Source organism: Coenobita brevimanus, chromosome 64 (assembly GCF_032717465.1).
Source record: "Coenobita brevimanus isolate Jiangsu-jjx chromosome 64, ASM3271746v2, whole genome shotgun sequence".
Lineage (NCBI taxonomy): Eukaryota > Metazoa > Arthropoda > Malacostraca > Decapoda > Coenobitidae > Coenobita > Coenobita brevimanus.
In genome coordinates, this window is record NC_137017.1 from 27,795,813 (window position 1) to 27,820,838 (window position 25,026).

At 41.7% G+C, this 25,026-nt stretch overlaps 1 protein-coding gene across 4 annotated transcripts in view; it reads left to right on the top strand.

The window, feature by feature from the left end:
- The window catches only part of LOC145404583 (eukaryotic elongation factor 2 kinase-like), a 62,262-nt gene that overhangs the window by 4,386 nt on the left and 32,850 nt on the right, over positions 1–25,026 (top strand). For all 4 annotated transcript variants that reach the window (XM_080276092.1, XM_080276096.1, XM_080276093.1 and 1 more), the window contains 3 exons: positions 16,112–16,256; positions 17,161–17,333; positions 19,132–19,249. In XM_080276092.1, coding sequence (XP_080132218.1) covers positions 16,112–16,256; positions 17,161–17,333; positions 19,132–19,249 — 436 coding nt within the window. The remainder of the gene's footprint in view (positions 1–16,111; positions 16,257–17,160; positions 17,334–19,131; positions 19,250–25,026) is intronic.

Consider the following 25,026-nt stretch of genomic DNA (forward strand, 5'->3'; position numbering starts at 1 on the left):
TGTGGGAATTTTAATACTTTAGTACAGTACTGTTGACTGGTATGATGAGGAACCAGGGGCAGAAGATAATACTTGGAATGACAGGTTATTTGATGTTACATTAGATTACTTTCTTGGACGACATATTACTAAATAATTTACGAGAGCTAGGGGTGAAGATGAATCTTCGATCCTGGACTTGGTGTTCACTTGGGAAAAGTGACTTTTTTTTTTTTTTTTTTTTTTTTTTTTTTTTTTAATGTGTCCAACCCTGTCCAACCCTGGGTAAAGACTTCAATGCCTGTCCCAAGTAGTCCTCCTGCACACACCTCCACATGTCACCACTTCGGTGCTAACACCCCCTGTTCATGTTGAATACATGCTAGGGCTGTCTCATACAGAACTGGTGTACTGGTATTAGTAGGGGCATTTTTATATGTTGGCAATTCGTCTGGTACATCAGTCAAGTCTGCTTTTTATGAAAGTAAAATTCCTAAACTGTTACCTGCTCCAGCCGGGATTCAATCCTGGGTCCATTAGGACTGCAGGCCGCCTCTCTACCGATTCAGCTGTCATGTAGGAATTGAGTTCAAGTTCATTTTATTATATGATATACATTGGACGTTGTTGGAAGGACACAAGTCAAGAGTGAGAGCAGTGGAAATGAGTTATTTAAGAGGAGCTTGTGGAGTCACGTGGAGAGACAGGCTGACGAATGAGGATATAAAGGAGCGTTGTGGTGTTGATGTGGATGTGATAGGAAGCGTTGTGAGGAACACACTGAGGTGGTTTGGCCATGTGGAGAGGATGGAGGGTGAAAGACTGACGAAGAGAGTGTATGTGAGTGAGGTGGAGGGTGGAAGAGGGAGGGGGAGACCGAGGATGAGATGGAGGGATGGGGTGGAGAGGTATATGAGAGAGGGGGGTGTGAGTTGGGAGCAGGGTAGTGAAATGGCGGGGGACAGGGCGACTTGGAGGCGATTTGTTTGTGGCCACCCCAAACGGGATTGAGGCGTCTGGCAATAGATAGATAGATAGATAGTAATAACCACTTCAAGAAAGTTTATAAAAGAGGCAGTTATCAAGAACTAAGATCTATATCTATCAGTCTGTCTATAACCAGATGTCATAATCCTGTAAGGGGGTGGCCCTTTGTCCTTGAGTTAGATACTTTACGGGGAGGGGCACTGAATCTCCGCCAACCCACTTGTTGACACGTAGGGAACAGTTATGGGTTGGTTATATGGTTACCACTTAGCGCTGTAAATGGTTCCATGGCTTGCACGAGACCATTAGGCTTTTCACTTGATGTAAAGCCACCTGAAGAGGAAAGAAGAGTAATAAAAGGTAACAGGAAAGATAAGAACAATAGGAAGAGAGGAAGGCAAACACAGTAACGGAATTAAAAGGTGGAGAAAGAAGTAGGCAGCACTGCATGAAGTGAGTGGATGATGGTCACCACCACCTACTAAGAAGAAAAGGAATTACCAGTATATAGATATGGTAGATCTAGAAAATTATTATGAATTATTTTGTGATACTGTACTTATCTCTGGGGTAGTGATATACTGTATAGCTAAAGTTAAAGGAGGAAAGTCAAGTTAAGAAAAATGGTTTGATGCAAAATGCATTTTGGCTAAGAAAAAATGGGATCAGCTGTGGAATACATACAGAAGACAAAGCAGGCAGGCATATGCATGGTACAAGAAAGCTTGGAGTTTAATTATATACAACTGTCAGGAGGGATGCTGAAATAAAATTTGAGAGGGATAAACTATAATGACCGTACGGTATGTGTTGTGGAATCCAAGCTTATGTATATAGCTACATATATAGCAAAATGAAAGTTAAGGACAGAATATAGTGTTTGGTTGATGAAGGAAGAACCAGTACCGGTACTAATGAAAAAGAAATGTGTGTGAGGTAGTGAACAGAAAATTTCAGTCAGCATTTATTGAGGATATCCTGTACACCAGGAAACCATTTACTATGCTGGGTGGTAACTATATAACCAAATTTTGGCGCCAGGTGGTTTAGTGGGTAATTATTGCGCACCAGTCGGATAGAGCCGGTGAAGGTTTATATCCAAGGGATGGTTGGGGTTGATTGCTCATGTAATGCCACTCAGGGATGAGTGAGGCTGGTCTCTCTCATCTTAAATGTCGGGACCAACTGCCTAGCCCCAGGCTCCTATGCTCCTCATGGGGCAATGTAGGATTGGATGACGGATGGATTTCTTCTATTGAAGAGGTTATAGGATGTAAAGTCATCGTAGGTTTGAGATTAGATGTTAATAAAAAGAGTGAGAAAACTATAAAATTTGTGAGAAGTTTAGATAAAAATAAAGCAAGTGGTCTTAATAAAATATCTGGCTGGGTAATGAAGGAACGTGCAAATGCATAAAGTACTGGCAGACCTTTACATGAAGTATTCACTAACTACGACAGTGCAAATTACCAAGTTTATGGAGAAGAGTCAATATTATACCACCATCCAAGACAGGGGACAGGAAAAAACATTAAATTATAGACCAGTCTTTCTCACAAGTGTAATATGTTTAATAGTGTAAGATTGTTAAGGGGAATAGATGGTTGTTACTTATGAAGGTACATTTGTTTTTCTTATATTTGTCTCATTTTTTTTATATGTTTTGTTACTTTATATGAGCAGTAACATCCCAGAGTTTGAGTAAATGTGGTCAATTAGTTTTTACTGAAAAAAAATAACACATGCATAAGACATGTAAAGAAAAAGATACGAGAAATGGGAAACCAGGAGAAGTGTGTTGATCTGATCTCTATAATATTTGATAGTTTTACTAATAAAACCCTCATTAATAAATTGCCCTAAAAGTTTTTTTTTTTTTTTTAATCTTCACCATTGCTGAACAAAAAATTCCCAAAATGCATATGTATTTATCCCAAATTTTACCCCCTTTTTGCCATGTTCAAAAAATCATAACAGGCATGTTTGTCAGTCTTTTAAAAAAATATACACACAAAATGTTGCCTTTTCATTCCTCTTTTTGTAGGTATTTTGCTTTTTGTCATGTGTTCAAAACTAATGGAATTTCATAACTCCAAAGGACAATAAGTTTAGTTCCGATATATCAATCGTTTTCTGTTGATGTGCAGTGTCTGTACAATTAGAAACAACTTAAGTACTTTTTTTATTTTATAAGTTAGGATTAGGGATGGTTATGAAGAGGTAGAGGGTGTTGGAGAAGACAAAGTTAGAGAAAAAGACGTAAAAGGTTGGGGGTTATCAGGTGAGATGGTGGTTGGGGAAGCAGGTGAGAGGGGAGGTGGTGATGGAGGAGAAAAAAATTGCTTCTTCCAACACGTTTTTCTCCCCTTGAAATGGCGTCAAATTCTTCTCTGCCACTTTCTGACGTTACAGTAGCTTCTTGGACGGTCACTTCATCTTCAAAAAGTGTGCAAAAACAATGAGAAATGGCAAAGATTAGCACAAACTGAGAACAGGTTGAGACCAAGGCTGGTGCATCTTGCCTGTCCCAGTGTTATATCATCTCTGGCATTTCCCACCTTGCTGCCACCCACCACACACTCACAGTCCCATTGCCAGATTTATGTCATAATTTTTGCAGAAAAAGAAGGAAAAAAGTGGAAAAAAGTGGTCATATTATACATTTTATAGAAAATGGAGATTTCTGCAGGGAAGTGACCCCAAAATTGGAATTGCAAAATAATATCTTTGAAGGGGAAAAAATTGTCATATGGCTGCCAAATTTTTACAGAGAACGAGTGATAGTAGGAGCTATTTTATGGTGTAACTTTCACAAAATGCCTTTGTTAGTCAATAATCAGTCCCTGCTGGCGTCCACTCCCCTTAAAGAAAATATGGGTTGAACACTTTGAAAATCATGGGTTCTTGGATGAAAGACAGTATAGATTCAGAACTGGGAGGTCCTTTGTCTTGAATTGACTAAGTTCTGTGAGAGAGTATCTAAAATAATACAGAAGAGAGATGGATGAGTTGACTGTATTTACATGGGTTTCAGAAAGGCATTTGACTGGGTATCTCACTGTAGGCTGATTTGGAAACTGGAATACAAAGATAGGATTAGTGGAAATTTGTTAAAGTGGATGGAAGACTTTCTGATGGTGAGGGAGAAGAGAACAGCAGTAAGATGAAACTACCGTATTTGGATTGAAGGAAAGTAACAAGTGGAATCCCTTGAGGTTTGTTGAGCCATGGTAATGTTCTCAGTCTATACAAGGTGCAACCCTGAAGTTTCCAAAACTTGACTGAAGAAGGAAAAATTACATCGTCCAAATCACCAACATCCCCTTCAGACTAGTCTCCTTGGGTGTGCAGACGTCGATCTCAGTGCTTCTCCCGTGATCAGAACACATTCTGGAAGCCCTTAAACATTAACTTGTTCAGGACCTTCTGTGATTTTCTCCTGGATCTCCACAATGGTGTCAAATCTTAGTCCTTTCGGTTGGATTTTCATTTTTGGAAACATGAAAAAATCACAGGGGGCCAAATCTTGTGAATACAGGGGATGGGGGAGAACCGGGATGTTTTTTGATGCCAAAAGCTGCAGAACAACAAGGGTTTTGTGTGCAGGTGCACTGTCATGGGTAAGCGCCCATATGTTTGTGCGCCACTCTGGACGTTTTCACCTCATGTCGCCAGACAAAATGTGTTGGCCAGTTCCATACAATAGGTTAACAATGTCACAAACATTGTGGATTGACCTCCTGTGATGTTCAGGGATGGATGCATGTACTCTGGCCACATTGTCAGGAGCTGAACTGGTGGAAGGGCAACCAGAACGCACAATGTCATCTGTTGACATTCGTCGGTTTTTAAAGCGTTTAAACCACTTGTAGGTTTGTGTAACCCCCAAAGCATTGTCACCAAATGCTTGTTTTAACATTTTATGAGTTTCTGCCGCATTTTTCCCAAGTTTCACACAAAACTTGATGCACACACATTGGTCTTTTACATCCTCCATTTTTGAGATCACAAAATTCACAAACTAACCCAAACACAATGATAAAAAACACACGCATGCAGCGAACGTATCCACCTTGCACAACACTGCTTGGCACACTAACAAACAAAAGGTGCATGTACTGCCGCCTAGCATCCACACACCATACAACAAGCGGTTTCCGCCCTGCTTTCAAATTTTGGGAACTTTTGGGTTGTACCTTGTATAAATGTTGCAGTGGAAAATTATAGCAATGGCACCGAAATGAATATATTTGCTGATGATACATTCATATAGAGAAATGCAAGAAAACATTACTAGACTCTTTGAATGGAGTAAAATAATGGAAGATGGATTTTAATGCAGAAAAATGCCATGTGATGCAGTTTAGAAAAAGTAGTGACAGACCCAAGTAGGAGTATACTTTGGGAGATCATAGTCTGGAAAACTCTGAAAAGGAGAGAGAGCTTGGAATAATTATCACCCCAAAGCCATCACCTGAAGATCACATAGATGATTGGGTGAGGTAAATTTATTAGTTAATATGGTATGGAAGTAGCCTTTAGATGTATAGGTGAGGACATGATAGAGAAAATAATCAAAATATATTTCAGACCAAATCTTGAATATGCAGCAGTTGTTTGGTCTCATTATTTAAAAACACATAAGATTAAGATTATGAAAGTGGAAAAGGTGGGTACTGGTATGTATGTCGGTACTCACACCCAGGTGAGAGTGAATGGAGATTTGAGCGATGAGTTTTCTGTGAATATTGGTGTGCATCGGGGGTCAGTCATAAGCTTTTTATCGTTTATCATGATACTTGAATCCCTCTCACATGACTTCAAAAATGGACTCCCATGGGAGGTGTTTTATGCCAATGATTTGGTGTTGACTGCAGAGAATGAAAGGCAGGCAGAGGAAAGATTTAGGAAGTGGAGAGATGGTTTGGGTTACAAGGGCTTGAGAATAAATGAAGTTAAAACGAAGTTGATGGTGTCTTCAGTTGGTGGCAGTACTATCAAAGAGGAGGGAGAGTGGCCATGTGCAATTTGCCACAAGAGCATGGGAAGTAATTCCATCTTGTGCAGTGTTTGTGATAGATGGGTGCATAAGAGATGTTATGGTACTAGAGGTAGCATGCGAGATAATGCTGATTTCATGTGTGTGGTATATTGGGAAGGGCATGAGGAGATTATCAGGCATTAAAGGATTGATCTTGCTAGTGAGTCTCTTGAGTGTTTGGAAGAATTTTGTTACTTGGGAGACATGTGCTGGAGGTGGAGCTGGAGCTAGCTCTGTGGCTATACTGAGGAGTGGTTGGAAGAAGTTCAGTATGCTGTTGCCTCTCCTGACATTGAGAGGACTTCCCTCCATGCTAAGGGATCTTTGCATGCAACATGTGTTAGGAGTGTAATGCTGTATGGTTGTGACCTGGGTAGTAAAGGAAGAGGATATTCATAGAGTCAAACGTACAGAAATGACAATGATCAGGTGGATATGCAGTGGGACTGGAGTGTATTGGTGTTGTGATAAGGAGGGGTAGATTGAGATGGTTTGGGCATGTGGAGAGGATGGGGGATGACAATTGAGTGCAGAAAGTGAGCAATATGAATGTTTGGGATAGGGTTGCAAGAGGTAGATTGGAGAAGACCTGGGACAAAAACATAGATTGTGACTTCAAGGTTAAGTGGGTGAATAGTAAGGCTGCCAGAGATTAAGCTGCATGGAGAGCTGCCATGAAGTGATCAGTGCTGATGGATGCAAGCAAGTTGGAGCCTTTATAAATGAAATGGAAGAACAGTAATGAAATGGGTCCCAAGCATGAAACTTAAATTACCGGTATAAGGAAAGGCTAAAAATTACTGGACTTGCCATCATTAGAGTTAAGAAGAATAAGAGGAGATGTAATAATGCTTTGTAAATGTGTATCCATCCATCCATCATCCAATCCTGTGTTGCCCCATGAGGAGCGTGGGAGCCTGTGGTTAGGCAAGTTGGTCTTGACATTTAAAATGAAAGTGACCAGCCTCACTGATCCATGAGTGGCGTTATGTGAGCAATAAACCCCAGCCACCCCTTGGAGATAATCCTACACAGGCTCAATCCACTTGGAGCGCCTTAATTACCCACTAAACCACCAGGCGCCATAATTTAGTTATATGTTTACCACCCATTGTAATAAATGGTTTCCTGGTGTACAAGAAACCATTTGGCTTGTCACTCAGTGTAAAGTCACCCATAGGCAGAAGGAAGAGGAAGTGTGAAGGAAAGAAAGACAGAAGAGGAAGGAAGGAAGAGAGGAAAGGGCAGACACCCAAAGCAGCACTACATCGAGTGAGTGAATGGTGAGTGCCCCCACCTACCACCATAAATGTGTAATGTATAACTAAAAAGGAAGTCGTTGACAAGGAAAACTTTGTAATAACTGGCAACTGCAAGATCAAGATGTCATAGCAGAAAATTACAGTTGTAAGATAAAAGAGGAGATAATGATGTGAGTCAGCATAGTTTTCTAATAAGATCTGTTGACACATGGAACTGCTTACTGGATATGGTTGTGTGTGGTTAAATTACAGGTATTTGCAAGTAGATGTATGATAAAATATGGAAAGAAGGTGGGACATTAGTTATGAGCTTGACTCAATCCTGGTAAAGCACAAATAGGTTCGTGCATACAGTACATAGCTAGAGGGGCAATGGAAACTGTAGTTATAAATACAGTATGAGAATGCTGTTCCATATTCTGATCAGGACTGTACAATAGCTACAGTTATTGTTGTACCTTTACTGTCCGTGGTGAAGCCAAATACACTTTATATATATATATGTATATATATATATATATATATATATATATATATATATATATATATATATATATATGTATATATATATATATATATATATATATATATACACATAGATCCATCCATCCATCATCCAATCCTACGTTGCCCCTTGAGGAGCGTAGGAGCCTGGGGCTAGGCAGTTGGTCCTGACATTTAAGATGAGAGTGACCAGCCTCACTCATCCCTGAGTGACATTACGTGAGGCTGGTCACTCTCATCTTAAATGTCAGGACCAACTGCCTAGCCCCGGGCTCCTACGCTCCTCATGGGGCAACGTAGGATTGGATGATGGATATATATATATATATATATATATATATATATATATATACTGTATATACAGTAATCCCTCTAATATCTTAACGCCCAATATCCAAACATCCCCACTAACCAGACATAATCGTCCTGGGATCCAATATTCCCAAAATGGGCCAAAAACCGCAAAAAATTCGAAAAAAATCTGACTTTTTTCCCTCCCGTAATTTGAAATTGCCGCCTGGCGCCGAACAGCTGTTACACCTTGGTCCCTTCCCCCTTTCCTTCCCCCCCCTCCCCCCTCCCCTGTCAGGGTTGCCATTTGATATTTTTCATTACCAAGTGTGGGCCAATTTGGTAATGAAAAATTCGTTTGGTAATGAATCAGAATAATGCATTACCAAATGGATTTTTCACATGTATGAGGATACACAGGATAGAGATGGTGGATTGTTTGCTCTCTCTGATTAATCTGCTACCCTACATAGTGTGAAAATAATCATCTATCTATCTATCTATCTATAGCCCGACGCCCTAATCCAGCAAAGGGTGGCCGCAGACAAAACGCCTCCAAGTCACTCTGTCACCCACCATTTGACTCCCCTCCCCCCAACTCACCCCCCCCTCCCTCATATACCTCTCAACTCCATCCCTCCACCTCATCCTCGGTCTACCCCTCCCTCTCCCTCCCTCCACGTCACCTACATACACCCTCTTAGTCAGTCTTTCATTCTCCATTCTCTCCACATGTCCAAACCACCTCAGTGTATTTCTCCTAATCTTTTCAACCACATCCACATCTACCCCACAACGTTCCTTCACTTCTTCATTCGTCAACCTGTCCCTCCACGTCACTCCACATGCTCCTCTCAAGTAACTCATTTCCACTGCTCTCACTCTTGACTTGTTCCCCTCTTGCAAGGTCCACGCCTCGCTTCCATACGTCAGGGTAGGGATCACAATACCATCATGCAGTGACTTCCTAACTTCCATACTCACCTCCCTATTTCTCATCACTGCTTTCAGTGTACCAACAACCTTTCTTCCCTGCTGTACCCTTTCACGTACTTCATCCCCCAAAGTTCAACATGGTGTTAATTATAAGGAGAGTAATTACATGTATTTCCACTTGTATATATAATTAGTGAAGAATAAATGCTAGCTTTACGAATTTGGTAATGAAAAGTTAAGTTTGGTAATGAAAGTTGAGGAGATTGGTACTGTGGCTGTTGTGATCTGGCAACTCTGTTACCCCACCATCATCAACAGTCACAGCTAAACTCCGATCGAGAGCAGATACTTATAGCAGGGCAAGCCACAGGTGCTTGTTTTTTGTGAATAAACAGTGAATAAACTGCAATACCTCGCCACTAGAGCACAAAGGAATTTACAGTGTTGTGCAGTGTTAAGAAATTAGAATTTAGAGTGCAGAGGATTAACTGTGGACTGCAAACTGGCAGTTCAAACCAGTCCAGGAGCAAGGGACTTGTAAGTACCCAGAATGTTTAATATTGTATAAACTCACCTCTAAAACCTCATTTTATGGTTCTTTTGCATTTATTTCAGTCTTTTATGTCCCTTATTGGTGTGATTTGGGTCTTAAATAGGTGCAACGCATGTCCAGAGGGAGTTGTATAGGTGTTTTTCTGAGTTAGGGTCCGTAAGTACAAGTCCAGGAGGCTGGGGCCCAATATCTGGACAGGATCACTATCCGGACATGCCTTTGGCTTTATTACGTCGGATATTGGAGGGATTACTGTATATACTGTATATATATATACAGTGAGTTCTGGAAATACGAAAGGGATAGGGACAAAAAAAAACTTTTGTAATCCGAAATTTCGTATATTGGAACAATTTTCCCCATTGAAATATATGTACAAAGGGGGGATGCGTTCCAGGACCCCATTGGACCCCCCACTAAAACCTTACCCCTCCTATTTAGAAGTATGCAGTACACTTATACGTACTATACTATTGTACAGACATAAAAAAATAAATCATACAACTAATTACTGTAGTATTAGTACACTATACAGTTAAATATAGACCTGTGCTGCAGCTGGAGATTCATGTCGTTGATATGGTGCTAAGTCCATGCGAAAGCTGCGGGTCCTCGTGGCTTGGCAGGTGGCTGAAGATGAAGAGAAGGAGGTGGCCATCTTCTTGTACATTTCCTTTTTCTTCGTCACAGTCCCAACAGTTGATGGTGCAAGGCCTACAGCTCACGTAATCTCCGAAACTCCCTGCCCCTCCTTGTGGCATCCTATTATTTCCAATTTCCTCTCAAGAGTGAGAGTACGATGCTGTTTCTTCTTTGCACCTGGTTCCCTGGATGCTGGAGATGATGCAGGGCACTTGGGAGGCATGGTGAAAATATGAAAAGGTGAAGAACAGCGAAAAACAGCGTAACGTACAGCGAAGCTGAGAGGAGAGGACGGACGTGACTCGACTGGGAGGCGCATGAAAATGTGTTTACCAGAGAGGGGTTAGTTTGTTTTCTTGCCGCAAGCGAGCGCGGCGCTGTGCAGTGCGCCCAATTTGAATTTTTCGTATTTCCTCTCGTATCACTTTTCGTACCATCGAGACAGATACTTTCATATTGTGGAATTTGTCCTACATTTATCATTTTTGTACCATCGGAAATTCGTACTTCGAGTTTTTGTATTTCAAGGACTCACTGTATATATATATATACAGTACCCTCGTGTCCAGAACGGTATTTTTGTCAGACAGTACTACCGTACTGGACTAAATCCGTACTGGACAAGCAACAGACCTTATGGGAAAAATGAATAATGTCAGACAAGCCTTGAAAAAGTCCCCCCAGAATTCATCTTAACTACATTTTGACACAACTAAAATTTTACCAACCTTTAAAGGTGAGTGGTGATGGGCTTCGGGGGGGAAGGGGGAGAGGTTTCTGAGGCTGTAGGAGGTCCTACTGACCCCCTGGAGGAAGGCCTTCAGGATCCTGAGGAGGGATCTCTGCCTCAACCTCCCTCATAAATCACTCATAGTCACACACTGACATCGTTGTCTTCGTCATCAGGGGGAAGTGCAATACAGTACGGTACTGCAGTTTGACTGGCACACATCACGAGTCACAAGGAAGGCATACCGGACTGGCGTGGCAGTATTAGGGAAATGTCCCTCGGTGTTCGCTGTCTTACCGTGCCTGGGGGGTGGGTAATAGTACTGGACGCAGCACGTCAGCACGAGAGGAGAACTCCTCGGATTTGGCCCACTTTGTGTGAGGCCGATTCATACTAGCCCAGCAAATCCGTACTTCAGTAATAAATTACTTTTCTGCCAACCGTACTGCATGAGAATGTAGTACTGGACAAACGTGTACCGGATGCGAGGGTACTGAATATATATAATATATACTGTATATATACAGTAAGCTCCCACAGTGCGCGAGTGGATGGGCAGTCCTGGTCCTCGCTCACTGTGAAATCGCGCACTGTGAATACATAATATTACAGGTAAAATTACATATGGGTGGTACCCCCTCATACCATGACATTTTTTGACCCTTAGAGACATATAAAAGGGAAAATTTTGCAGACATATACTACAGATATAGCTATAATAACAAAAATATGGTCAGTCACCTTAACAACAGTAGACAACAGGCCTGATAGATTTAAATAACAGGGGTTCAGAGGCGCGGCAACACACTTAGAGTGCCCCTGCTGTCTCCAGCTGCACCATGCATGTTTAACAGTTGCCAGTGTTGTATTATTCCAGGCTTTGACGAAGAAATTTATGGCCTGTCAAATGTTACATTTCTTCCAGAACGCATCAACAGTCATTATGGTGGTGGTTGCAGGTATGCCAGGTGAAGCAGGTGAGTCAGGTGGGGCTGTCGAGGTGGAGGGGGAGGCAGCTGGTGAGTCAGGTGGCGCAGTGGAGGAGGAGGAGACGGCGGCAGACGAGTCAGGGGAGGTGGTGAGGAGAGGATCCTCCATCTCCTCCTCGCTACTGCTCAGATTTTTGGCAATTTCCTTCATCTCATTTTGTATGTCTGTTTCATTCCTCATCATGTTATGGACGTATTTGCAGTATAACAACTTGGCATTTGCGAAATAACTGTTATTCAGGGGAGGTGGTGAGGGGAGGATCCTTCATCTCCTCCATGCTATTGCTTACATTTTCGGCAGTTTCCTTCATCTCTTCTTGTTTGTCTGTTTCAGTATATACAGTAATCCCTCCACTATCCGACGTAATAGAGCCAAAGACACGTCCAGAAAGTGGTCCTGTCCAGATAGTGGGCACCAGCCTCCTGGACTGGTACTTATAGACCCTAACCCAGCCTAATTTTGAAAGCCACCTAAAGAACTCCCTACCGGACATGCATAGCACCTATTTAAACCTATTTAAGACCCCATTCACACCAATAATGGTCATAAAGCATGAAATAAATGAAAAGGAACCAAAGAATAAGGAATTAGAAGTGACTGTACCTCAGCCAGGGTACTTACATCACGTTTGTGGCAGCCTTTCTAAGGTTTTGGCAGTGGTGAAAATGCTCTTGAAGCACGTACAGTAATCCAGTGTTGTGCTGCACTTAATTCTTTGTACTGTGAGTTATAATTGTTTAACACTGCACATTGTTCTTAACTGCACCACTGCAGTTCTAACCGCCAGATAAACTGCAAATTTGCACTCCGCAGTTGATCCTTTGCACTCTAAGTTCAAATTTCTTAACACTGCACAACACTGTAAATTCCCATGTGGTCTAGAGGCGAGGTATTGCAGTATATTCACTGTTTATTCACAAAAAACGAGCAACTGTGGCTTCCAGTGCAATAAGCATCTATTCACAATCGAAGTTAGGGAGTAACTGTTGATGTCGGAGAAACAGAGTTGTCAGATCGCAAAAGCCATAATACCAATCTCCTCAACTTTCATTATCAAATTTAACTTTTCATTACCAAATTAGTAAAGCTAGCATTTAGTCTTCACTAATTATATATACAAGTGGAAATACTGTACATGTAATCACTCTCCTTATAATTAACACCATTTTGATTATTTTCACGCCATGTAGGGTAGCAGATTAATCAGAGAGAGCAAACAATCCATCCTGTGTATCCTCATACATGTGAAAAATCCGTTTGGTAATGCATTATTCTTATTCATTACCAAACGAATTTTTCATTACCAAATTGGCCCACATTTGGTAATGAAAAATAACAAACGGCAACCCTGACAGGGAAGGGGGAAGGGGGGAGGAAGGAAGGGGTGAAGGGGCCATGGTGTAAGCAGCTGTTTGGCGTTGCGCGGCAATTTCAAATTACGGGTGGGAAAAAAATTCGGATTTTTTTTTTTTTCTTTCTTTTTTTGGCCATTTTTCGGTTCCGATGGTCCAGGCCCACAATATCTGGTAAGTGGGGATGTCCGGAAAGTGGGCGTCCGGAAAGTAGAGGGATTACTTATATATATATATATATATATATATATATATATATATATATATATTATATATATATATATATATATATATATATATATATTATAAAATATATATATATATATATATATATATACTGGATGGTGAGGAATTGGAAAATATGAGTACGTTTAAGTACTTTGGTAGTGTGATGAGTAAGGATGGAAAATTTGGAGGGTGAAGTGCTTGAAAGGGTACAGCAGGGAAGAAAGGTTGCTGGTTCTTTGAAAGCGGTGATAAGAAACAGGGAAGTGAGCGTGGAAATGAAAAAGTTACTACATGACAGTATTGTGATACCAACATAACGTACGAAAGTGAAGCTTGGACGTTGTTGGAAGGACACAAGTCAAGAGTGAGAGCAATGGAAATGAGTTATTTAAGAGGAGCCTGTGGAGTCACATGGAGAGACAGGCTGACGAATGAGGATATAAAGGGGCGTTGTGGTGTGGATGTGGATGTGATAGGAAGCGTTATGAGTAACACACTGAGGTGGTTTGGCCATGTGGAGAGGATGGAAGGTGAAAGACTGACGAAGAGAGTGTATGTGAGTGAGGTGGAGGGGGGAAGAGGGAGGGGGAGGCCGAGGATGAGATGGAGGAATGGGGGAGAGATATATGAAAAAGGGGGGTGTGAGTTGGGAGCAGGGCAGTGAAATGACGGGCGACTTCGAAGCGATTTGTTTGTGGCCACCCCAAACGGGATTGAGGCGTCTGGCAATCGGTATATATATATATATATATATATATATATAAAACATACATACATTTAAAAAGTGGTAGGTGGGGGTGCTCACCATCCACTCACTTGATGCAGTGCTGCTCTCCGGTGACTGCTTTCCTCTTTTCCCTCCTTTCCTTCCTTCCTCTGCTGTCTTTCTTTTTTTCAAGCTTTCCTCTTCCTTCTGTCTATGAGTGACTGTGCACTGAGTGACAAGCCAAATGGTTTCCTGAACACCAAGAAACCATTTACTACTGTATGCTGGGTGGTAACCATATAACCAAATTATGGCACCTGGTGGCTTAGTGGGTAATTATGGCACTTCAGTCGGATTGAGCCTAGGCAGGTTTATATCCAAGGGGTGATTGGGGTTTATTACTCACGTAATGCCACGTAGGGATGAGTGAAGCTGGTCACTGTCATCTTCAGTGTTGGGACTAACTTGCCTAGCCCCAGGCTGCTATGCTCCTCATGGGACACCACAGGATTTTACGATGATGGTGATGATGTATATACAGTATGTATATACAGTATATATATATATATATATATATATATATATATATATGTTGTATGTATGTAGTTTGGGTGACTTTACACCCCCTCTTCTATTGTTCTTTCCTTCATTGTTTCCTCTTCCTTCTGCCTATGGGTGACTCTGCACTGAGTAACAAGGTAAATGATTTCCTGTGCACAAGGAAACAATTTACTATGCTGGGTGGTAACCATATAACCAAATCATGACGCCTGGTGGTTTAGTTAGTAATTAAGGTGCTCCAATCAGATTTAGCCAGTGCAGGTTTATATCCAAGGAGTGGTTGAGGTTTATTGCACATGTAATGGCACTCAGGGATGAATGTGGCTGGTGTCTCTCATCTTAAATATCAGGAACAACTTGCCTAGCCCCAGGCTCCTGTGCTCCTCATGAGGCAACATAGGATTGAGTGATGGATATATACTGCATATATATATATATATATATATATTTATATTTATATATATATATACACTCAACCCTCGGCTATCACTCCCAATTGGTCCTGCTATGGCTGCACTATAGCCGAAACCGTGATAACCGAATTGAAGAACTTATGGAAATAATTCTAATTGGTGCCACGACCTCAATCTTTACCCCTAAGATACCCATTTTGTACCACATATTAACATACAATAGTCCAAAATTGAGCATTTTTTATGATGTGATCATGATTCTTATAAATACCCCTCACAGTTGATTCACGGATGTTATATTTCTTCCCCACACTTCGCTTGGTCTCTCCATTGTCTATAAGTTTCACATTTCCAGTTTATCTGCATAACTTAGGTTCTTCCTTTTCTTTTATTTCCCTGCCAGGTGCCGCAGCATTATGTTGGGTGATGGTAGTGGGACAGGGAGGGGGTACGTTGGCCATGGTCATATCATTAAAAAGGTTATTGTTCTCGCTGTCACTGTTCACGGTCTGAGGGTGTGCACTTGAATGGTTTGGCGGGCAGGAGACTCAGTCGGGCGGCCAATCAGCGCTTGGCTGGTGCTGACGTCACACGACCTATCACGGAGTGAAGCTTTTGTTGGCTGGGCGGAGCACCAGAGCCCGGCCTTCTTGAAAATTTCGAGCATTTCCGGTGCGTGATAGCGGGCATTTAGTGCGTGATAAAGGTATTTGGGTAGTTTTTTATATAGGCGTGATAGCGAGATACGCTATAGCGGAACCCGTGATAGCCGAGGGTTGAGTGTATATATATATATAGGATTGAGTGGTGGATATATATATATATATATATATATATATATGTGTGTGTGTGTGTGTGTGTGTATATATATATATATATATATATATATATATATATATATATATGACCAATATTTATTTCTCTCTCTCTCTCTAGCGATGATGAGTGCCCATCCCCACCGGTGAATGGCAGCAACCGATTCTTCTCTGTTGTTTATCGATCTGGTCTCCAAAAGAGGAAGGAGCAGCCTCTCAGCCGGAAGTTTATTGCCAGGTTGGCATGGAAAAATGCCTTTATGAAGGTAAGCAAATTATCTACGGTAAAGTTTTCAAACTTTTGTCAGATAGATCTCTCAAACTGAGTGGATGATCGAATCATCTAGCATTATCTAGCCAAGTAATATAACGATGCAGTATACTGGTACCCTTGAAATTCATTGGGGTTGGGTTCACCTAAACCCTGCAGATTTTCTCATAGTATCTTGCTTGATAGTGAATCCAGTGCATCCTTAGTTTTGGGTAATGTAACAGTACACATTCAGGAATGAGTGCCCAGTGTAATGCTAGGTGATTGCAGCAGCTGCCTCCTCCTAGCTATGGCATCATGGACAGAGCCTATGACAGAAGGCATCATTGAGGTAGGTAGCCCCCCCCCTCTCCTCCCCCTTGTTAAGTTGGCAGGTACTCAGGCATACTGGGTAATCCCAGGGTATATCTGAGGTTGAGAAGGATCTCTTGCATGAAGATTTGAACCCAGTTCCTCTGGATTAGTGGACAGTAGCCTTAGCCACTGCCCTATCACAACCATAAATATCAGATTGAACTGTACTTCCATTTGTAATTGTCACCCTTGCATTAAATGTCATAGCTGAGTAGCCTAGCCTTGGGCCTGTCTGCTTGTGATAGGGGGAAAAAAAAATTCAGTTATAGAATAGTGTGTATTGTATGACACCAGATTAACAGTAGAGTATTACGTGTAGCTGAATATTCATAATCAGCACTGACAACCAACAGCCATCATTTTCCTTTTGCTTTCTTTCTTTTTTTTTTAAACGCTGTATATGGCATCCTAACCTAAGTGCAGTACTGTACAAAAATGTAGTTCAGTGGGCTTTATCAAAATATTATATGTTAGAGAAAGAATGTTTGGGGGATATGGAAAATTTTATTGGGTAATGGGTCAGACATGAATTTGTTGATTTTCAGGTAAAAGAACTTGCAGACCCATGGAAAAAGTTTCATTTGGATGCCTACAAGACGGAGAAGGCATGCCGTCACCGATATAATGCTTTGCGAAAGACTTGGGTGACCGATGAAGTGGTGGTCAAAATGGAGGACCACTCTTTCAACCGTGGGGCCATGAGAGAGTGCTTCCGCATGTATGAATCTTTGCCGTTTTACTGCATTACTATAATGGTTAATGTGTTCAGTACTGTATCTTATTAACAACCATCACTAGATGAGTTTTTCTCAAGGCTGTAAATTAACAGTTTTTGACTACTTCTTCTTTCCCCTTCCTCATTCCCTCTCTCTGTGTTTACCCTCATTTCTTCCTGCTTCTTTTTTTCTTTCCTGTCACTTTTATGACTTTCCTTTCCCCATCAGATGGCACTGCACTGATTGACAAGCCTAATGGTTTCCTGTAACCCAAGAAACCATTTATTGTGCAGGGTGGTAACCATATAACCAAGTAATAGGGTGAAGTGGGGCTTGCCATGGTGCACCTGTGATCTGGGTGGGGAGATGCAAATGCAGCATTCAACTAGAAACCAAACCTCCACACTAATACCCATGCCTCACTGTGGTGAGGTGCTGTCACCCACAAAGGAACATCAGTTCACAGCACGGGATGGTTGCTTCTGGCGGTTGATGGGTCTGCTTGGCCACACAAATTGGGGTTGATCAACAACAGCAACATAGTTCACAATTTGTTTACTACAAAGTGGTTAGGATGTGCAGGAAAGGGTCAGTGCTAGATCTCATACCATCATCGATATTAAAAGAGTACAGTAGTTCTTGTTGCATTTGATTGCTTATAAAATCATATATCTAGTTTTATTAAATTTGAACTGATTTGGTTGTCAGACCCTGTACTGTGTTAATTTGTACCACATAAAGAGTACAGTATTTTGCAGACCGCTATCCTGCCATGAAAATGGATACCACATGAATTATTTGCATTTAAACAGAATGTTGTTCTGTATTAGAGGCATTGCTTGTTTTGACAGTAAGCACCAGTACATAAAGCATGGAATCTGTTTTTAACTTGATCATCTAGGGTATGTTCATTTTATGTTATTCTGGCTAGTGCCAGATAATTTTATTCAGTATTGGTAATTATGTCCATGAAGTATTGAGATTAGAAATGTAGAGTTTGATTTTTTTTTTAAATTTTCCAATAGACTCTTGCTGTAACAGGGTAATTTGGGGAAACCAAGGTCTATTAAAGCCATTAGTGCATTATATCTGAGCCCCCCCCTCCCCCTTTGAGGTGGGATTTCAAGCTCATGATTGAAATGCACAGTAGTATATTCTGGTACAAAAAATGTAAACTGTACCCATTTTACAGGCTTATGATTTTGTCTTTTTTGCTGCGTATTTCACATCCTTGTCATAGCACTTCTTCATGGTTGGTACATGTACAGTATTACAAGTCTTATTACAATTCAGGAATCGCATTGGGGAGAGGGCAATTTCAGGTTGAGTTGGAGTAAAAAGGGTAGGAAACAGTATATTGTGACCTATTGTGCTCCATTTAATGGGCATTGTTCATTATAATCTATCAAAAGTATGGTGGATTCCATGGCATCTGTTAAATCTAATATCTCCTATACTGTGGTCGGTTATAGCGAGGATCTGCTGTATTTTATTTGACTAACACCAGACTGTTTTATTAAGCTGTAGTAAACTGTTCCCAGACATAAGAGCTCGAGGGAAAATATTAGGGAGTAGTTATTTTTGGATGCCTTCAGCAAAGTAAGTTTACCATGAAAAATTGAGCAGTACAGTTTGGTATATGAAATAAGAATGCAGTCCTGAACTACAGTAGCTTTACTTAAAATTTCCCTGCCTTGACCTTAAATTCAGACACAGTTGTAAACATTTTCCTTTCAGTATTAGTGCTTGCTTTTTAGTATTGCCAGTGAGGGCATGGTAACAGAATTTTGTACATTGCAGGAAGAAGCTCAGCAATTTCTCAAAAGATGACTGGAAACGAGCACATAACTATGTGGCAAAGCGCTACATGGATACCAGCACCCCCAGAGAAATTTATTTTGAAGATGTCAAACTTCAGGTTAGTGTTCTGTAATACAAATTCTCTGACTTTAAAATATCATCTATCTATTGCCAGACACCTTAATCCCGTAAGGGGTGGCCACAAACAAATCAGAACAGCAAACACTAAACTGGAATAATTATCTCCAAACACATGACCACAAAACGAACACCAGCAAACTCTACAAAACACTAAATAGCATCACACACTCCAAAAGCAACACTACACAATCACACATTGCCATCCCAACAACAGACACCATACCTTCAAACAAACAACAAGCAAATACTATCATCAATCACTTTTCACATGCCAACCATCTAAACCCCCATTGCGGCGACCAACGTATCATCCGACCCAGGAGACAGTTCCCCACAGACCCAGACTATGCACCTTTCACTTACAACCAGACGAAGCACATCATTAGCAGCCTTAAGCACTCATCTGTCTGTGGACCAGACAACATAAACAACATTCACCTTAAACATGTTGGACCACAAGGCATCCAAGCACGCACCAACATATCAAACTATAGCTACTCACACAGCATAATACCCAACATCTGGAAGCATGGCATTATCATCACTATCCCTAAACCCAACAAAGACCCCATGTTACCTTCTTCACACTGCCCCATTACACTCCTCTGTACCCCCTCTAAATTCACTGAACAACTGGTACTACAACTAGTTACACCTCACACCCCCCTAGCCCGATCACAACATAGCTTTAGGCCACTACACTCCAAAAACACTCTTCTTACAGACCTTACACAGAGAGTTTTTGATGGCATGAATTCAGCTTGGCCACCACACAGAACACTCCTAGCCACACTAGACATTAGCAAAGCTTTTGATGCCATCCTCCGCCACAACCTCACAAACAAAATATTCAACACAGACATGCACAATAACACAAAAAGATGGCTGGCAAACCACTTAGCAGGCAGGTGTGCACACGTAACATTTGCTGGTCAGTCTTCGAACATCAGAAACTTCACAAATGGCATCCCCCAAGAAACTGTTTTGTCCCCTACATTCTCAAACCTATACATGCACGATATACCCACACACCACAGATAGGCTACACATAGCTTCCTATGCAGATGACATAACACTTACATGTACACACCAAAACGCAGATACGGCTGCACACATCCTCCAACCTTACCTTAACACACCACACAAAGGGTTCACGACATACAGGCTCAAAATAGCCCTAGCCAAATCTTCAGTTACCCTTCTCACAAACTGGACAGCAGAACACAGTCACATTCCACACCTCACCAGAAACAACACTCCCCCCCCGACACACACACACACTCCATGGTGTAACATACATCATTGTCATTTAAACAACACATCACAGACATTAAATATAAAATAACACTAGGACTCAATGCCTTGAGGCCACTTGCCCATACAACATTTGGACACAACAAAGAAATCACAATCACATTATACAAACAATATATACATTCAGTGATGAATTATGCAAGCCCTGCTTTGGCTCCTAACCTCACTAAAACACACTACAACATTCTACAGACCATACAGAACAAGGCCTTAAAAATAATCACAGGCTGCACAGCTACTACACCCACAGACCACCTACATCAAGAAACAAAAGTCCTCAAAGTCAAGGATCACCTAGACATGAGAGGCACCCAAATTCTCGCTGCAGCCTCCACAAACCCACAACATCCACTACACTACATGGCAGCACATCCCCACACACCAAGGAACATCAAAACAACACCCAGCACATGATATCATACACAGATACTGTCATCCTTCCCTCTCGCCCACCTCAAACCAGCTTCCAGAAGCATATCCACACTCTGATCACTCGCCGCTCCATTCAGTCACTTAAAGACAACACACAGCTGCATGCACGGCCTCCTGATATCCACCCTTCTGAATCCTATCTCCCTTGTGAGGACAGGGTCCACCTGGCCAGGCTGAGATGTGGGCATCATCTAGCCCTCTTAAGTTACCAGAAGAGGCTGGATGACTCCGTTGCTGATACCTGTCCAGGATGTAACACAGCACCCCATACTGTTAAGCACATAATGAAAGACTGCATTGCACACAATCATCTATGCCAACAACACAACATACACTCCTTGAGAGCTCTGTGGGAAAGCCCGGTCTCAGCCGTGGCTTTCCTTAGGGACTCGGGGCTGTTTGGCCAGACTGCCTAGGGAACAATCACTACTGCAAATTGCCTCCATGTTGCCCTACCCCCCGCCATTTTACTGCCCTGCTCCCAGCTGACAACCCCCTCTCCCATACCTCTCCGCTCCATCCTTCCATCTCATCCTTGCCCTCCCCCTCCACCTCACTCACATACACTCTCCTCGTCAGTCTCTTACCTTCATCCTCTCCACATGGCCAAACCACCTCAGTGTATTTCTCCTAACGCATCCTATCACATGCATATCCTTACCACAATGCCTTATTTTATTACTAACTCGTTTTGCTGCAGTCTGTTAGTTTCAGCAGCATTCTGCTGTTTCTTCCGGTGATGGTCATACCTACATGTTAGTGATTGCATGATGAGTTGGTATTTTTGAGAAACAAAAGTTAACCATTGCGATACAGTAAACTCTCAATTATCCATCATAATTCAGGCAAGCCCTGCGCCAAGTAAAGTGAAACGCAGGATATTTATAGTACCCCTCCATCGGTTCAACGTTTGGCGTTGAGCTGGGTATTGTGTTACTATCCGTCTCGACCCTCAGTTGAAAAAACTTCAATCCATCCATCATCCAATCCTATGTTGCCCATGAGGAGCGTAGGAGTGCGGGGCTTGACAAGTTGGTCCTGCCATTTAAGAGGAGAGTGACCAACCTTACTCATCCCTGAGTGGCATTATGTGAGCAATAAACCCCAGCCACCCCTTGGATATAAACTCACACTGGCTCAGTCCAATTGGAGCACCTTAATTAACCACTATTATTTAAGTTGTATGTGGCTTTCATGGATTTGGAGAAAGCATATGACAGGGTGGATAGACAAGGATTGTGGAAAGTGTTAAGAATATATGGAGTAAATGGGAAGCTGTTGAATGCCATGATGAGTATGTATGAGGGTGCTAAGACTGCAGTGCGTGTGGATAGTGAACTGTGTGAATTTTTCAGTTTGAAGGTTGGATTGATGCAGGGATGTGTCATGTCTCCATAGCTGTTCAATCTGTATGTGCATGGGGTTACAAAAAAGATACAAGGTAGGGCAGTGGATGTTGGAGTAGCCTAATGAGAGAGGGCAGTGTGTGGAAACTCCCTGTACTGTTGTTTGCAGATGATACTGTGTATTCAAGGGAAGATGAAGGGGAGTTGCAAGGCTTGGTGAATGAGTTTGGGAGAATGTGTAAGAAATGGAATCTAAAGGTGAATGTAGGGAAGAGTAAAGTTATGGTCTTTGAGAGAAACGAATTCACTGAATGTACAGTGAGGTTGGATGAGGAGGCTGTGGAAAATGTGAGTTCATTTAAGTACTTGGGTAGTGTGATGAATAAGGATGGAAGTTTAGAGGGTGAAGTGCTTGAAAGGGTACAAGGAAAATAGGTTGCTGGTTCTTTGAAAGCAGTGATAAGAAACAGGGAAGTGAGCATGGAAATGAAAAAGTTACTTCTTAACAGTACAGTATTGTGATACCAACTCCAACATATGGAAGTGAAGCTTGGACCGTGTTGGAGGGACATGAGTCAAGGGTGAGAACAGTGGAAATGAGTTAGTCTATTTAAGGGGAGCATGTGGAATCACGTGACAGACTGACAAATGAGGAAGTGAAGGAGCATTGTGGTGTGGATGTGGATGTGATAGGAAGCATTAGGAGAAATACATTGAGGTGGTTTGGCCATGTGGGGAGGATGGAGAGCGAGAAACTGACGAGGAGAGTGTATGTGAGTGAGGTGGAAGGAGGGAGAGGAAGGGGAAGGCCAAGGATGAGATGGGGGGATGGAGTGGAGAGGTATGTGATAGAAGGGGGTGTGAGCTAGGAGCAGGGCAGTGAAATGGCAGGGGACAGGGCAACATGGAGGCGATTTGTTTGTGGCCACCCCTTAGGGGATTAAGGCATCTGGCAGTAGATAGATAGATAGATAGACTTTTTTTTAGATTAATTAATTTTTGGATCCTTGGAATAAAAATAGTCATTGACAGCATGGTGAAAGAGAAAGTATAAATGAAATGCAGTTTGGGTTCATGCCAGGAAGAGACGTAACTATTGCAATAGCTAATCATTGTCTATTACCTGCAAGAGAAATGCCTGAGAGAATAGAAAGAAGGATGTACAGCCATACTGTTCATGGATATGGAGAAGGTGTGGATAGACTCTCAAGGATGGTATAAAATTGGCCGTGATAAAGCTGTTTGCTAATGGGTGAACCATCAGGTTGGTGTTGAAGTTGTATGAAGGGGTAACTACATCTGTGAGGATGAGTGGAGAGTTAAGTTCGTCTTCAGTCATTGTTGGTGTGTATCTGGGCTCAGTCCTTAATCCATTATTCTTCAGCAGGGCACTCAAAACATTGTTAACCCTATTAGGTTTCAGCCTTGGTCAGATTACACGTATTCTAAGTCGGCTGTTCTCATGCTGACCTGCATCTTCGCACCACGATATTTTTCTTTGATTGGTCTGTGCAAATACACTTTTCATGATAGAATGCTGGTTATGGTGTCATTTTAACCCGCCCCATCCCGACGTTTTCTGGGCAGTGGTACGCCCCAGTCCCGACATTTTTGGACTTTTTTTTTTTTTTTTTTGGCTCAAACATCCGCTTTTGGTGAGAAACATCGAAAATTCATTGAGAAATCGCTCACCTGAGGTTTAAAATACTCGATCTAGGTACGAGTACCTCCTTACCTGACTGGGTTTTCTAACAGGCTGGCACCAAAGAAAACGAGTTCTATGGGAGGGTAACTATTTTATCCACTCATAAACAGTATTTATTTATTTACTTGGTATGAATTATATGTAGTACAAGAATATATTGGTTTTCAAACAGTAATATAGGCATTATAAGCATTGTTTCACTCACTAACTCATCACCATTCATGACCTTTTTTTTCCCACATTACCTGATCATCATTTCTGACTGTTTCTTCCTCTAATGCTATGTAAACTTTGTCCTCCACATTGTCATCGATTGGGGAATCACTCTGGCCCTGAATGTCTTTATTGGCCAGGTCACTGATAACAGGTGAATTGCCGAGACAATGGCATGCGGGGGGGAGGTTATGCGGTGTAAGGCATTGTCCCTGCTTGGCATCTTGTAGAGGAATAGAGGAAGGTGTCCTGTGTATACGTGCCAAAAATCACTCGCGAAAATTGAAAATTGTGCAAATTAGGGACCTTGCAATGTTGCCGCGTTAATTCACGCCTCCGGGATATGAGTGCACATCATGTGAGGACGTGAATTCACGTCTCCGGGATGCAGCGGGTTAAAGCTGAATAGTTGTACTTTATCATTGTGTGTTCAAAAGGAAAACAAAGAAATTATAAAGTCAAAATGACAAGTTGAAGTTAGGCAGAAACCAAAAATGTTATACTATGCCGTAGAAAAGTATTCGCCAAGAATAAAGTAATAAAGTTATATAAATCTGGTTTGAACCATGCAAAACTACAATAAACTACCTTTTCATTGATATATGGTTTATGGCAATTTATGCATGTTATTGCACCGGAAAGTGGAAAAAAAGTTGCACAATTTTGTATGATTCTCAGCCGCACATTGGCATAGATATCTTTTTCATCAGTCGGTCTATGTAATTATACTTTGCATGATAGAAT